At 37.5% G+C, this 17,686-nt stretch overlaps 1 protein-coding gene across 5 annotated transcripts in view; it reads right to left on the bottom strand.

The window, feature by feature from the left end:
* INPP4B (inositol polyphosphate-4-phosphatase type II B) overlaps positions 1 to 17,686 on the bottom strand; it is an 880,599-nt gene that overhangs the window by 57,678 nt on the left and 805,235 nt on the right. For all 5 annotated transcript variants that reach the window (XM_082610957.1, XM_082610958.1, XM_082610956.1 and 2 more), the window contains one exon: positions 15,737 to 15,834. In XM_082610957.1, the coding sequence (XP_082467083.1) occupies positions 15,737 to 15,834 (98 nt within the window). The remainder of the gene's footprint in view (positions 1 to 15,736; positions 15,835 to 17,686) is intronic.

The raw sequence follows: 17,686 nt of genomic DNA, 5'->3' as shown, positions 1-17,686 counted from the left end.
TTAAAAATAGGGGGTTATTGGAAGATTTTGAAGAGTGACATGATTCAATTTTCATTTTTAAAGTTCACTTTGGCTGTTGTGATCAAAAAAGACTACTGAATGAGGTTGAGAGAGGAAACAAAGAGACGGGGAGAAGGTTTTGCCATAATCTGGAAGCAAGAATAACAAGGATTTGCACAGAGTGGTAGCAATACAGGTGGACAGAGCTGATCATACATTTCGAAAATACAGCCAATGAAATCTTCTGATGGACTGAAAATGGGGTGTGAAAAACAGAGAAGAGTCAAGGGTGACTCCCATTTTTTTCTGAAACAACAAAAAGTTAGAAATGATAAAAACTGAAATGGGGAAGATAGTGGGAAGAATAAATTTTTAGGGGCACATCAGGAAGAGAGTTTGAGGTGTTGAGCAGGATATATAAATTTAGGGAAGAGAGATGGGCTGGTAATGCAGGTATGGAGGTGGATAATTAAAGGATGGTATTTAAAGCAATGAGGTCGTTCAACAAGGGAGCGGAGTAGACATCCATGGACTAAATCCTGGTAACCTCAGCATTTAGAGGTCAGAAAGATAATGTGGAGTCAGTCATGGAGGTTGAAACGCAGCAGCCAGGGGGGCAGGAGTAATCACAGAAGAGTAGGGTGATGGCCTGGAAGACCAGTGATGAAAGAGGGAAAAAATAACCATCTCAAACCTATTACTAGACCAAGTAGGATGAGGACAGAGAACTGAGCATTGGCTTTAACAGGTAGAAAACCTGACAAAACCAGTTTCAGTGAAGTATGTGGACCAAAGGCTGACTAGAGCAGCTGACTAGAAAAATGGGGGAGAAAAATTGAAGACAGTAACCTTCGAATTCCACTTTTGTCTGCTTTTTGGGGAACATTTCCAACTCAGGAAGTCCTGCATGATAACATATTTTTCCTGTGTACTGACAATCCCCTTTACTCATCTTTTTATATGTCTATGCAATGCCAAACATATGGGTAACATGTGAAAAATTCCTCAGCCATCTGAATGTTGCCAAATACACATCGTTTGAAACAAAATAAGCAAAATATTTGGATGACTAACAGGAGTTTTCATTTGTCTATCTGGATGTCTACATAGTATCAAAGTTGAGATGTCTGTAAAACAAATTATTACTAAATAAATTAAGTCATAGTTATTTATAGTTCCTGTTGGAAGGATTGGCATGTGTTAAGAAAATTCTTATATCTTCTGTCATTTTATATCCTTAAGATTGTTAAAAATACCAAAATAATCTACAGTATTCAGATTATTCTTTGTGCTTAGGAAACTTAGACACATGGATTTAGCTTGACATAATAAATTAAGGTAATCTCACATTGAACAGAATCATAATTACAGCTAGTTGCTTTATATACACATTTCGCTCAGGTCAATAAATGTTTGTTAAACAACAAATAAATAAAAGATAGTACAGTTTTACTATTCTGAAAAATTTTCACTTCCTTTTACATTCACATCTAGAGTACTAATGAAATGCAAAACACAGATTTACAATTTGATAGCTAAATCTATAACATCGTACAAATCTAAGCTAGTGGTTCTCAAATCTTATCGTGCAGCGAACTCCCTGGGAGGGGGCTTTTTTTGTTCTCAAATCTTATCGTGCAGCGAACTCCCTGGGAGGGGGCTTGTCAAAACACAGACTGCTGACCCCCACAACCAGATATGGATTTCTCTGAAATGACTCATATGGATAAAAAATGAGGAGAGGTGCTGAGTGGCAAAGGGGTAAATTGTGCTGGTCAACGCTGATTTGCTCTCATATCTACCTGAACCCTTCCCGATTCTGCTCTTGATCTCAGGTAGCCTCATTTCCCAGGCTACTTGCTGCCCTCTGATTTACAATTAAGTTCGGGCAATGAGGATTAAGAAGGAGATTAAATGCAAGCAAGAAGCCAGAAGCTAGTATATTTCTCTCTCAATCTCTGTTTCTTCCGCTGTCTCTGGAATTGGTTCTAGGGCAACTTCTCTGTCCACGGCCCCAGCTTCTGCTGGACAGTCCCCACCAAGAACCTAGATGGGGGCGGGGGAATGACAGCTTTTGTGCTGTGGTGCCACTACACCCAACTCAGGTCTCTTCTTGAACCTGGGTTAGTTACTGCTAGTTTCCTGCTATTTATTGCTAAACGCTGGGTGGCTACATCGCCCTGATTAATTTCTTCCAAATTTCTTCATGTTTATCTCCAATACTCTGCAGGAAATTCCTAGAATGCTCATTTGCATGACTGGGTTCTGACTACTATGGCTGCTAAGAATTTGGCATTATTTTTCAATTTACCACAGGACAGTCTAGGCTAGCATATCCTTTCTAATTCAGACACCCTGTCTCTACCCGATCCTATTGCAGGTTAATCATAGCCTGACCTCACCCCCAAAGTTTATAGACAGTAGAAAGGCAGCAGAGATAAAAGAGATATTGGGAAAAGGGAGACAAGTGATGGGGGAAGGCTTTAAGAGTGTTTTTTTGTAACCCACAGCTGAATCTCAATTGACAGAATAAAACCGTAGCCTCTGATGTCACTGTTCTGTGAATGTTGAGAGGCTGGCCTCATGTTAAGAAAGGGTCTCTCTATATAAATGTGAACCTTTCAGAGGAAATCTAGTATTATCACGTGTGGGTAGAAAGGTAATAATTTAGAAATTTACTTTGAAACCTGGGAAACAGTTAACCTGTATCAGAAAGTCCCTATGCTAATTAGAAACACTCAGATCGTCGACTTTTAGTAAGTTGCGCCTGCACGCGCATGCACGCGCGTGTGTGTCTGTGTGTGTGCAATCATATGTCTGCACATGTGTTTGTTTATGTCTTTTGAGATATTTGCCTTACCTCATTTCCTTACTTTATAAATTCAAGTCATTTCCAGAGCCTACTAAGGACTGGGGAGCCAGGCTCAGTTTAGGTGGTAGTGTAATGACAGAGGGCTCTGAAAAGCAGGGACAAGAAACACCCACCATAGCTTATTCTATGAAGTGAAAGCAACATGTTCAAACTCATGGTGGCAGCGAGCCACGCTGTGAGTGTCCACACACGTGGGCTCCAACTGTAGGTAAATAAGCAGTAAGTGATTGAATATTCAGAGGCAGCATTCGTTGTTTATGGAGCACTGCCCATCTATGCGGCACATGGAGCTGATGCTGTCAGTATTGGTTTCATCGCACACTTTCTGGTCTGCAACAGAGCTCATAAAATAACCACTAACTGAAGAGAATATCCATTTAAGTAGTCTTAATTTTCATTGATAAACAGAGCAAATGTGGTGCAATTCTTTTCTCTGATATACACTCAATATTCCAAGAACTGATTTACATGCTGCTCCTCGGTGATTTTACCCATTTGTAACACAAGATACCTGTTAGCATGTGACAGTGACTGCACGCCCACGCTCCCCGGCATCAAACAGTGTGGAAAGTCCAACAGTGTGATAGGTTAAAGACGTTTGCCAAGACCTAGGGCTGATTTCTTCCAGAACAAAATATGTGTTATAAACGTTGTTAACTAGTTCTTTCTCAGCAGTAGTCTGATGTGTATCAATTTGTAAATTCATTTCACATGAAGTACAATTATGAATGATATCTTGGTAGTTCCAGTCTTTTCATTCCTTCTAGAAACAAAATCCAATAACTTCATTCAGGGAAGTATTACCACATACTTGTTCTAGAAAGATTATCTTGATTTACTAGAGAGCTGTCTTAAGTTTGAAAAACTGGTTAAATTTTCAATGGCAATATTTTAAAAAGACAAAGTATTAGATATAAGGAATGAGTTGATCCATCCTCTGATCTAACAAAAGCCCATTTTAGATATTCAACATTGTATTCATAGTCAAGCTTTTCTTTTTCATCTATTTCTGGGCAATCCTCTCATTTGAAGGTTTTCCTTGTCCCAGTGGAGTCCTGTTAACTTTTTTTATATTTCACATTATTTTGAGTTTTAATATTTATTCTAATTTTCTTTCTAATTTTATCTTTAACTGCACCAGCTTTGCTCCTTTGGTCTATTTTTAAAAGAGAGATCAGATAAATCAAAATACTAAAAATAAAAACTGTTAACTGAAAATATAAATTCAAAGGGCACAAAAATAAATTGCACCCTGTTAACTAAAAGTGTGCTCAGCAAAAGTGTGCATCAGAGTGTATGCATGCAAAGCTTTTATGAATTACAGTTAAATAATTACATTAAAATAATTTGATAAGATATCAAGGAAAACCATGATTGATCTGATTTTGAAAGTTAGTATGGTGGATGTGAACAAAATCTTTCTTCAAGGCTTTTTCCTCTGAAGCCATCAAAGGACCATGGGAGACCTGACGACATTGGTGGACCAGAAGGGGTATGTAGACCAAGCCAGAACTACTCTTTGGACTCTTTTCAAACTTTTTATCCTCAGAACATCAATCTTAAAGAGTTAACTGTGACCTTTGGTTGGAATTCTTCAGGTGTTAAATGGCTTCAGCCAGGCAGTGCAGATTTCTTTTTCTAAAAGCCAGAATACTACCCTTTCCTTTTCAGCTAAGGTTCTGGCTCTGCATCATATGGGAGGCCTGTCCTCTGCTCTCTCTCGGGGCCTCTCACAGGCTTTCTGGCTAGTTCCAGGGGCCTCAGCATTGTACTCCTCTCCAGAACCTCTTGGCAGGGTCAAGGGTACGTGCTTAGCCCCTAGCCGCCATCTGGCAATTTCAATCTGTCTTTATAATTTCGCTCTCTCTTTGGAAACTAAACTAAAGAAAAACAAAGGGGAAAAACCTTCTTACATGATACTTGCTTTTAGCCTACTTTTTCACTTCTCTGTTTGTATTCACTTTAACTTTCTTAAGGGGTGGCTTTCACTCTGTTTCTCTACTTGTACAACACGAGTTCTCTCCTTGAATGCCTTTGATGTGGTTTCATCCCATGCTTTTATTAAAACTACTCCATCGAATGTCATCAAATAATCTTAAACACCAAATCTAAGAGCTTCTCTTTCATTCTCATGCTTCTTTCTTCATCAACACATTTGTTATTCTTGCTCACCTTCTCCTGGTTGGTATTCTTCTCATTTAGCTATAGTGATGTTCGATGACCCTCAATCTCTAATCATTTCTCCATTTTTTTGTGGGTTCCTTAGTCCTCCTTTCCCTATACTTATGGATAATCTCCCCCTATGATGTATTTTTTTCTCATTTCCTATGTGGAATACATGGAAAATTATTTAAACAATTCCTCTAAAATTAATTATCCATAAAATATTAGCTTCTTATCCTATTCTCTTATTTCTAAGAATGGAAAGAATGCATAGAAACTTTTCTTTTTCCCAGTGCAGAAGTGAAATCTGTGGCAATGCATCACCACACAATGAATGTCAAAAATGATCAAGAAGAAACTAACACTTTTTGAACAACAAAAGCAACAGAAACAAAACCAAATTATTCACAGAAAGGATCAATACTACGGAATAGCAACTAGTATTCCAGAAAGAGATTTAGAGTTAAAGTAGATTATTCCTTGATCACACTGAGTCATTGAAGTGTAAGCTATTAGAAGCAGAGACTGTATCTTATTCATCTTTCATCATCCATAGCAATGGGCACAGAGTTTTACACATAATACGATCTCTACCAATGTCTGCTAAATTGAATGGGAGACTTCCAGCAACAATGGCCAAAAAAAAAAAATGCTGGATGAAATATGACAAAAACATTTTACACCCTCATCACAAGCCTAAGATTTTTTCTAAAAAATATTTTGTGTGCGATTGTTATGCTACATTTGATGAAATATTATATGTAAGACAGGGATATCAAATATTGTGGAGATAGTTGATAACAGCTCACAAAAGGCTGCCTGATTTTCCTTCGTAGCTCACATGCTAGACAGCCCACCCTTATAGTACTCACATAGGAGCCAATAAACGGTAGCATTCCAATAGAACCATATGAAAATATCCTTCTCCTTTGTTTTGGAAAAAGGACAAGAGAAGGGCATTATTATCACAAAGAGAAATGAGAGATTGGAGATTATAAATTGACACTTGGTCAATTAAAGGGGAAAGAAAGAAGCATTTCATCCACCAAAGTCAGGAGCCCCGAATTATGTATGAGATGTGATGGTGACTCTAAACCATAGAGTAGTTTGCACTAGTGATTTACAGCAGTACTTTATTTGATTTTATTTTGCTAACTCAACACTGAAGTGTCTTAATGCTTTAGGTGAGTACAAAAGGGGCCTTGAAAGGTTTCTGAGATCATCAAACCCATCTGGAAGATCAGAGCCAGAAGAGAGAGAAACACTCATACCTGCCCCACGGGAGTTTTGCCCGTTGATCAAAGGGGCCAGTGAATATCACTGGCAGGGCCTGAGGGGAAGTAGCTCCTGATGATTTACTGTGCCTTACAGTCAGGGCAGCAAGAACGACTGTCTGAAAGCTGCATCACTAAGCCAAGAAGATGTGAAGGGAGAAATCCACAACACACAGTACTCAGACAGAGCAAACAGACCTCCCAGTCATCAATAGCTCTGTTTGATACCAATTTCAGACATTATATATTTCTTACTTCAGAAGAAGTTTCAGCAAAGATTTACAGGAAAGGGATCACCCATTCTTGAGTTCCTCCTCTGTAACAGGTACTTCTCAGCTCTAGGTCCCATGAATACTCCAAGAAAGGGAGAGAGAGAGAGAGGCCATCCCAACCTACCAAGCCTTCCACTAATGACCTTTCTGCAGATACAAGGAATATGGGGTTGGAGGATAGTAATACTTGAATTTGATTGAATATTTCTTCCAAATGAACTTGAGATTTTCAAATACATTTGTCTACAAATCAACAGACTATGTTGAACACACTGAAAGGAAATGAGGTACTGTTGTTTAGCAACTTTAAGTTTACTGCCCTCTCCATTACTAACTCCTAAGGGGTGAGTGCCCAGTAAAGCCGACAGAGGTATTAGATAAAAGGAGTCCATGTGTGTAGACTGCTGAATTGAGACTATCAATTGACTCTACTACATATTTAACAGAATTAGAGAATATATGGGGAAGAATAAATGTTTTAGACCATAAAATCTATGTATAAGAAGAATAAACAGAAAGATGATAACTATTTGATTGGGAGTGAATATATAGGCTAAAATGATTTACTCATTAAATCCTGGCATTGCAAAAGTAGGGGACATCCCTAAGTTTAAAAAAAATCTTTTGGGAAGAAAGGAAAATTTTTTATTTAAAACATGTAGAATTTGACTAGATCATAAATCATAAAAAAAACCAGGGTGAGTAAATTAATGGACAGGACATCCAAAATGGATGAATAAGTGAAAGTAATATATTTAGAGGGTTAACTTAGCCTTTTAACACTGCTACAAATTATCCCTTGATTTCACTGTGAAAGAAAAATTTGTAGATTATATGGATTATAAGTATGATCCCACATAGTAGTTTTTCCCTCCTTAACAAATAGCCTAACCCTTATTCCTACTCTTAATAAAGCTTTTAGGTACCTCCTTGAATGGAGTGCAACCCAGTGATGCTTTAGGTTACAATATTTCTGCATGAGGAAAAACCCTACATATGTTGGTATAATTTCATAGATACGGTTTGGACTTTTGTTATGGAAAATAACCACAGTCACATCATACCTTCATTCTGTGCCAAATCTATGATAGTGTTGTCTCAAAAATATGTTGGCATAATGGGAAACAAAATATCAGGAAGAATTCAGTCTGTTAAGAGAACTCATTTCAACTAATGATATAAAATTGATTTGATGCAAAAGTACATCCTGTTTTCAAGCATGAGATATATTTATATATTTCTAAAACAGCTATATTTAATTAGCAATAATTTATATGAGGTCTCATGTTCTTCCAATTTTTAAAACTTACACTCCCATGAAGAGTTTCAATGACTTGAATGTAGGGATTACTTTGTATTTCATATATCAGAAATACTTCAACAATTACTTATACATACTTCTTTTTAGGTGTATAATTGTTTATATGTAGTATTGAAATCCTTCATAGACTTTGCCAACAAACTACTTTTTAATATAATGTATGTTTTAAGTAAGGATGACACAGCATTGGTTCTCAAACATTAGTATGGGTCAGAAATCACCTGGAAGGCTTACTAAAACAGATTACAGGGCAAGTTCAATACACCTGCAGAGGGCCTTGAGAATGTGCATTGCTAACAGATTTCCAGGTGACACGGATGCTGCTGGTCCAGGGACCTCACTTTGAAAGGACCCATATAAAGAGAAATCAAGTTGTTTATAAAAATTATGGGAATTATTTCCAAATTACAAGTAACTGTAAGAAAATTATCCACCAACAAGTCACTGGGAGAGCCTTTCCCAGAAGCATGGAGTGACACTTTGTCTTCAGGAACAGGTGTTATTTTATTTTATTTTTTCTTGCCGTGGCTTGTGGGATCATAGTTCCCTGACCAGGGATCGAAGCTGTGCCCTTGGTAGTGAAAGCTCGGAGTCCTAACCACTGAACCACCAGGGAATTCCCAGGAAAAGAAGGATGGTGGGAAGCCTGGGGGAAGAAAAGAAGATGAACACAAGAACCAGATTCAAATTACCTGTACTCTTTGAAACTTATTAAGTGAAGCCAGAGTGAGGCCTTCACATAATGACATTGAACTGCCTGTTTTCTAAAAGGAAGACCAATAGAAAGATTAAAGAAAAAAATTCCTGTTTTCTACAGGTTCTTGGTGCTCTGGCCGGGTGTAAGGCCTGTGCCTCTGAGGTGGGAGAGCCGAGTTCAGGACGTTGGTGCACCAGAGACCTCCTGACTCCATGTAATATAAAACGGTGAAAGCTCTCCCAGAGATCTCCATCTCAATGCCAAGACCCAGCTTCACTCAACGACCAGCAAGCTACAGTGCTGGAAACCCTATGCCAAACAACTAACAAGACAGGAACACAACCCCACCCATTAGCAGAGAGGCTGCCTGAAATCATAATAAGGTCACAGACACCTCAAAACACACGACCAGGGCTTCCCTGGTGGCGCAGTGGTTGAGAGTCCGCCTGCCGATGCAGGGGATATGGGTTCGTGTCCCGGTCTGGGAAGATCCCACATGCCGTGGAGCAGCTGGGCCTGTGAGCCATGGCCACTGAGCCTGCGCATCCGGAGCCTGTGCTCCGCAACGGGAGAGGCCACAACAGTGAGAGGCCCGCGTACCGCAAAAAAACAAAACAAAACAAAACAAAACACGACCAGATGTGGTCCTGCCCACCAGAAAGAAAAGAATCAGCCTCATCCACCAGAATACAAGCACCAGTACCCTCCACCAGGAAGCCTACACAAGACACTGAACCAACCTTAGCCACTGGGGGCAGACACCAAAAGCAACTGAAACTTCAGCCTGTGAAAAGGAGACCCCAAACACAGAAAGTTAAGGAAAATGAGAAGAAAGAGAAACAGAGCAGATGTAGGAGCAAAGTAAAAACCCACCAGACCAAACAAATGAAGAGGAAATATGCAGTCTACCTGAAAAAGAATTCAGAATAATGATAGTAAAGATGATCCAAAATCTTGGAAATAGAATGGAGAAAATACAAGAATCGTTTGACAAGGACCTAGAAGAACTGAACAGCAAACAAACAATGATGAACAACACAATAAATGAAATTAAAAATTCTCTAGAAGGAATCAATAGCAGAATAACTGAGGCAGAAAAACGGATAAGTGACCTGGAAGATAAAATAGTGGATAAAACTACTGCAGAGCAGAATAAAGAAAAAAGAATGAAAAGAATTGAGGACAGCCTCAGAGCCCTCTGGGACAACATTAAATGCACCAACATTTGAATTATAGGGGTCCCAGAAGAAAAAGAGAAAAAGAAAGGGACTGAGAAAATATTTGAAGAGATTATAGTTGAAAACTTCCTTAATATGGGGAAGGAAATAACCAAGTCCAGGAAGCGCAGGGAGTCCCATACAGGATAAATCCAAGGAGAAACATGCCAAGACACATATTAATCAAACTATCAAAAATTAAATACAAAGAAAAAAATATTAAAAGCAGCAAGGGAAAAATAACAACTAACATACAAGGGAATCCCCATAAAGTTAACAGCTGATCTTTCAGCAGAAACTCTGCAAGCCAGAAGGGAGTGGCAGGACATATTTAAAGTGATGAAAGGGAAAACTGTACAACCAAGATTATTCTGCCCAGCAAGGATCTCATTCAGATTCAATGGAGAAATTAAAATCTTTACAGACAAGCAAAAGTTAAGAGAAATCAGCACCACGAAACCAGCTTTACAACAAATGCTAAAGAAACTTCTCTAGGCAAGAAACACAAAAGAAGGAAAAGACCTACAATAACAATCCCAAAACAATTAAAAAAATAGTAATAGGAACATACATATCGATAATTACCCTAAATGTAAATGGATTAAATACTCCAAACAAAAGACATAGACTGGCTGAATGGATACAAAAATAAAACCCATATATATATACTGTCTACAAGAGACCCACTTCAGACCTAGGCACACATACATACTGAAAGTGAGGGGATGGAAAAAGATATTCCATACAAATGGAAATCAAAAGAAAGCTGGAGTAGCAATTCTCATATCAGAAAAAATTGACCTAAAACTAAAGACTATTACAAGAAACAAAGAAGGACACTACATAATGATCAAGGGATCAATCCACGAAGAAGATATAACAGTTGTAAATATTTATGCACCCAACATAGGAGCACCTCAATACATAAGGGAAATGCTAACAGCCATAAAAGGGGAAATTGACAGTAACACAATCATAGTAGGGGACCTTAACACCCCAATTTCACCAATGGACAGATCATCCAAAGTGAAAATAAAAAAGGAAACACAAGCTGTAAATGACATGTTAAACAAGATGGACTTAATTGATATTTATAGGACAATCCATCCAAAAACAACAGAATACACTTTCTTCTCAAGTACTCATAGAACATTCTCCAGGATAGATCATATCTTGGGTCACAAATCAAGCCTTGATAAATTTAAGCAAATTGAAATCATATCAAGTATCTTTCCCAACCAAAACGTTATGAGACTAGATATCAATTACAAGAAAAAATTTGTAAAAAATAAAAAAATACATGGAGGCTAAACAATACTTAATAACCAAGAGATCACTGAAGAAATCAAAGAGGAAATAAAAAAATAACTAGAAACAAATGACAATGAAAACACGACGGCCCAAAACCAATGGGATGCAGCAAAAGCAGTTCTAAGAGGGAAGTTTATAGCAATACAATCCTACCTCAAGAAACAAGAAACATCTCAAATAAACAACCTAACCTTACACCTAAAGCAATTACAGAAAAAAGAACAAAAAACCCCAAAGTTGAGCTGAAGGAAAGAAATCATAAAAATCAGATCAGGAATAAATGAAAAAGAAATGAAGGACACGATAGCAAAGATCAATAAAACTAAAAGCTGGTTCTTTGAGAAGATAAGCAAAATTGATAAACCATTAGCCAGACTCATCAAGAAAGAAAGGGAGAAGACTCAAATCAACAGAATTAGAAATGAAAAAGGAGAAGTAACAACTGACACTGCAGAGATACAAAGGATCATGAGAGACTACTACAAGCAGCTATATGCCAATGAAATGGACAACCTGGAAGAAATGGACAAATTCTTAGAAAAACACAACTTTCCGAGACTGAACCAGGAAGAAATAGAAAATATGAACACACCAATCACAAGCACTCAAATTGAGACTGTGATTAAAAATCTTCCAACAAACAAAAGCCCAGGACCAGATGGCTTCACAGGCGAATTCTATCAAACATTTAGAGAAGAGCTAACACCTATCCTTCTTAAACTGTTCCAAAAAATAGCAGAGGGAGGAACACTCCCAAACTCATTCTACGAGGCCACCATGACCCTGATACCAAAACCAGACAAAGATGTCACAAAAAAAGAAACCTACAGGCTAATATCATTGATGAACATAGATGCAAAAATCCTCAACAAAATACTAGCAAACAGAACCCAATAGCACATTAAAAGGGTCATACACCATGATCAAGTGGGGTTTATCCCAGGAATGCAAGGATTCTTCACCACACGCAAATCAATCAATGTGATACACCATATTAACAAATTGAAGGATAAAAACAGTATGATAATCACAATAGATACAGAAAAAGCTTTCGACAAAATTCAACACCCATTTATGATAAAAACTGTCCAGAAGGTAGGCATAGAGGGAACCTACCTCAACATAATAAAGGCCGTATATGACAAACCCACAGCGAACATCATTCTCAATGGTGAAAAACTGAAAGCATTTCCACTAAGATCAGGAACTAAGGTCAAGATCAAGGTTGCCCACTCTTACCACTATTATTCAACATAGTTTTGGAAGTTTTATCCACAGCAATCAGAGAAGAAAAAGAAATAACAGGAATCCAAAGCAGAAAAGAAGAAGTAAAACTGTCACTGTTTGCAGATGACATGATACTATACATAGAGAATCCAAAAGATGCTACCAGAAAACTACTAGAACTAATCAATGAACTTGGTAAAATAGTAGGATACAAAATTAATGCACAGAAATCTCTTTCATTCCTATACACTAATTTTGAAGAATCCGAAAGAGAAATTAAGGAAACACTCCCATTTACCATTGCAACAAAAAGAATAAATACCTAGGAATAAACCTACCTAAGGAGACAAAACACCTGTATGCAGAAAACTATAAGACACTGATGAAAGAAATCAAAAATGATACAAAAAGATGGAGAGATATACCATGTTCTTGGGTGGGAAGAATCAACATTGTGAAAATGACTATACTACCCAAAGCAATCTACAGATTCAATGCAATCCCTATCAAACTACCACTGGCATTTTTCACAGAACTAGAACAAAAAATTTCACAATTTGCATGGAAACAGAAAAGACCCAGAATAGCCAAAGCAATCTTGAGAAAGTAAAAAGGAGCTGGAGGAATCAGGCTCCCTGACTTCAGATTATACTACAAAGCTACAGTAATCAAGACAGTATGGTACAGGCACAAAAACAGAAATACAGATCAATGAAACAGGATAGAAAGCCCAGAGATAAACCCACACACATATGGTCACCTTATTTTTGATAAAGGAGGCAAGAATATACAATGGAGAAAAGACAGCCTCTTCAATAAGTGGTCCTGGGAAAACTGGACAGCTACATGTAAAAGAATGAAATTAGAACACTCCCTAACCCCATCCCCAACAATAAAGTCAAAGTGGATTAAACAACTAAATGTAAGGCCAGACACTATCAAATTCTTAGAGGAAAACATAGGCAGAATACTCTGACATAAATCACACCAAGATCCTTTTTGACCCACCTACTAGAGAAATGAAAATAAAAATAAACAAATGGGACCTAATGAAACTTAAAACCCTTTGCACAGAAAAGGAAACCATAAACAAGACAAAAAGATGACCCTCAGAATGGGAGAAAATATTTGCAAATGAAGCAACTGACAAATGATTAATCTCCAAAATTTACAAACAGCTCATGCAGCTCAATATCAAAAAACAAACAACCCAAAAATGGGCAGACTTAAAAAGACACTTCTCCAAAGAAGATATACACATTACCAACAAACACATGGAAGGATGCTCAACATCACGAATCATTAGAGAAATGCAAATCAAAACTACAATGAGGTACACCTCACAACCAGTCAGAATGGCCATGATTAAATACCTACAAACAATAAATATTGGTGAGGGTGTGGAGAAAAGGGAACCCTCTTGCACTGCTGGTGGGAATGTAAATTGATACAGCCAGTATGGAGAACAGTATGGAGGTTCCTTAAAAAACCAAAAATAGAACTACCATATGACCCAGCATTCCCTTACTGGGCATATACCCTTAGAAAACCATATTTCAAAAAGAGTCATGTACCCCAATGTTCATTGCACCTCTATTTACAATAGCCAGGACAGGAAAGCAACCTAAGTGTCCATCAACAGATGAATGGATACAGAAGATATGGCACATATACACAATGGAATATTACTCAGCCATATAAAGACATGAAATTGAGTTATTTGCAGTGAGGTGGATGGACCTAGAATCTGTCATACAGAGTGAAGTAAGTCAGAAAGAGAAAAACAAATACTGTATGCTAACACATATATATGGAATCTAAAAAAAAAAAAACTGGTCATGAAGAACCTAGGGGCAGGACAGGAATAAAGATACAGATGTAGAGAATGGACTTGAGGACACAGGGAGGGGGAAGGGTAAGCTGGGACGATGTGAGAGAGTGGCATGGACATATATACACTGCTAAATGTAAAGTAGATAGCTAGTTGGAAGCAGCCACAAAGCACAGGGAGAGCAGCTCCGTGTTTTGTGACCACATAGAGGGGTTGGATAGTGAGGGTGGGAGGGAGATGCAAGAGGGAGGAGATATAGAGATATATGTATATGTATAGCTGATTCACTTTGTTATAAAGCAGAAACTAACACACCACTGTAAAGCAATTATACTCCAATAAAGATGTTTAAAAAATAATGAAAAAAAATGATCCACCAAAGTCCACGTTATAATAAACTTTTCCCATAATTACTAATGCAAAGTAGTTTTGTTTATAGTATTAACCTTCCGAGTAATTAACAAACTTAAAATTCATAAGTATGCTGGCTGCCAAAGAATCTCTCTGTACTTAATTTCATTTTGTCTTTAAAAGTATTTTATTTGAAATAAAATATAAAAGCGGCAGTAAAATTTTCTAACTATAAAAACACACGGACGTGTGCTTATGCCACTGTAATATTTTTAAGCAAGATAACTGTGTAATAAAAGACCTAAGTACTCTGCTACCTAAGATATTTCAAACTAAGTATCAGAATACAGATCAGTGAACAAATTGCTAGTGAACAGATGACAGGTAGAGTTTTATTACAGCTTTTGGTAACAAATATTAAGGTATTTCCTGCTTTATTAAAACCTAGTTTCTTATTGTGAATATCTAAGTATCTCAACTTATTTTTTTATAGTACTTATGGATGAGCTCCAAATACATTCTTTATTCTCTAATTTTCCACTGCTCAAATATGTGCTTAATTTTGTGGGAAAAAGGACGGCAGAACTGAACAATGGCACAAAACAAAACAAAAACAAAATGTAAAACACAGTTCTATAGGCTTATGCCCCAACATTTTCACATAAATATTGCAATAAGTATATTCAATAATTTGTTCCTTAATTTCTATCACTTTTTGTCACCTGTAAAATTTATATTCTATCTGACATATATATATATGCATAAATATAAAATATATAAATATATATACACACATACATATATATGTGAGAGATATATCTGATGTAGCTTATAAATCAGAAAACTAAATCTTTATTAAAGTCTTTTACATGGTTAAGAATTCTACAAAATTTCTGTTGGACTCAATTGAGATTTCTAATTATAAGTTCCTTATTTTTGACTTTTGGCATTTTCTCATGGCACTGAAATTAATGTCCTAGCATGAGCAGCAGGACATACTTGAGTGCAATCAGGGCAGCGAGGCAGGTGTCGGCCAGGCCACCTTGGCAATCAGTCTGCTTGGCACAGACAATCTCAAAATCACTCTCACATTCCCACACCGTGCTTTATTCTTCCATTGACCTCTATGTCTGACCTCTCCCGAAGAATTATAATCAAGAAATTATTATTTTTGCTTTTCTTTGTAACTTGCATACTTACAATCAGGAGGCATCTTTTCCATAAATACCGTGTAATATTCTTTTAGAAGTTCAAAATTTTCCTGATTAATACTTTCTTGCAAAGAGACATCTCCAAACCTAAACATAGAAAAAAGAGAACACTTATGGGTTATAAAATAGCACCCGAAAGTTACTTTTTTTAATCTTTCTTTTTTAAATAGGTGGCAATAGTTTTGTAAGGAAGGAGTCTCTGTGTTCTTAGCAACATTGCGCAAAAATGATTTCAACTATATTCTAGTCTCTACAGGCCCTGACTCCACCAATCCCTATTGACACATCAAAATATTCCCACAGTCATCCAATGTGAACCTGAATGAAATATGAAATCTAAAACACCAACCCCGTGCCTCTGCATAATCGATACTCAGTTAATGTTAGTCTCCCTACCTCTGCAGGGCTATATCTCTAAAGACCTAAAAACTCTTCCTTCTCTCTTTTTATCCCTCCGATATTCCTCTTCACCAATGACAGCTTGAGGAGAGGTCCAGAAGACCAGGACTGAACATTGGGCTGCATACAGTCTTAAACACACTGTCAACTGCTATAGGCACATGTAGAGTACTCCAATCTCCCAGGGACTGGTTCACTTCTGTGGCCCTTTCTTTCTGCCCACACCATGAAGGATGCCAGCCTCTGTACTAGTGCTCTTGTGCCACCTTCTTCAGGCAAAACTTTCTACCTGTATATCACTGACCTTGTGTTTTCCTTAAGCCCTTCTCGGGTTTAAACTTAAAATCCTCTTGTCTCTCTATAAAAGGATGCCATGCAAATGGCTTCCAATATATATCTTCATCCAAATGGCTTGCAATATGTAATCTCATCCAAATATCTCCATTCAAATCTGTATTTCTAGATGTCAACTGAAAATTTCAAAGTGAATTAACCCACACCACTTCAAATGCAACCTAACCAAAAGCTGAAACCACCTCCTCCTTTTGTTTAGAAATAAGCATGTTTCTAATATTCTGCCACTAATTCAGGTTCAAAATCTAGGCACCCTTTTGGATTTTCTTGGTTTTCCGCACTCCATCTACTATTCACTGATATATTCACAACTCTGGTATCCTTTCCTTCTTTTTCTTTACCACTGTCATTTTAGGTATTTAGTAATATTCAGTCTCGACTGGATATAAAGCCTCCCAAATATGAGAAGCGCTATGCCTCCAGGCTCCTTCCTTTCCAATCTATCCCTTACATCATGGTCAGATCATTCATTCATTCAACAAATATTTATTTAACATCAGCCATGTGCCAGATGCTGCATGGGCAATGAATGAAATGTTGGAGAAGTTAGTCTACCACCCGTTTCATCATATCCACTCACTAAACTTAACTGCATCTCCTCTCTGTGTAAGAACAAAGTCCAGTCTCTTTAGTTTAGCATCTAATGTCTCCACAAAGGCCTCTGAAACCCTTTGTTTGTGGGAATGGAATTACACTCTTCTACTTTACTAGCAGGATTTTGATGCCTTTGGGACTTTTCACATGCTATTCCTCCTCTGACTAGGAAGCCTTACCTTCCTTATCAGCTTGATTAATTCTGATTTGTCCTTCAAAGCCCTGTGGAAGGTGCATGTATACTATGAAACCTTCCAGATGAAATGTTCTCCCATCTGTGAATCACTTTCTTTCCTCCATGAATCCTGTCCCTTCTACATCTTTGTTTATTGTATGAGTCAAACTGTAGTGTATCATTTGTTGAACTGTCTTCCTTACTGGATGGTAGGTCCTTTCAGAATGGGGATCATGTCATTTCTTCTTGTTACACTGCCTGTTCCCTGTGTCCCACAGCTTGGCAGAGTAATGCGTGGTGCAGACTCAATGTTCAATAACTTTACTGAGTTAAACTTGGAGGACAGGAATACGAACCCAGGAAAATCTACAGGAGAGTTAGTCTGAACTCTGAAATACACTCTTCTACCTTTTTCAG

This window comes from Mesoplodon mirus (assembly GCF_964341445.2).
Source record: "Mesoplodon mirus genome assembly, chromosome: 2".
Classification (NCBI taxonomy): domain Eukaryota; kingdom Metazoa; phylum Chordata; class Mammalia; order Artiodactyla; family Ziphiidae; genus Mesoplodon; species Mesoplodon mirus.
The sequence above is the reverse complement of the archived record's forward strand: the minus strand, read 5'-3'. Positions and strand labels throughout refer to the sequence as shown.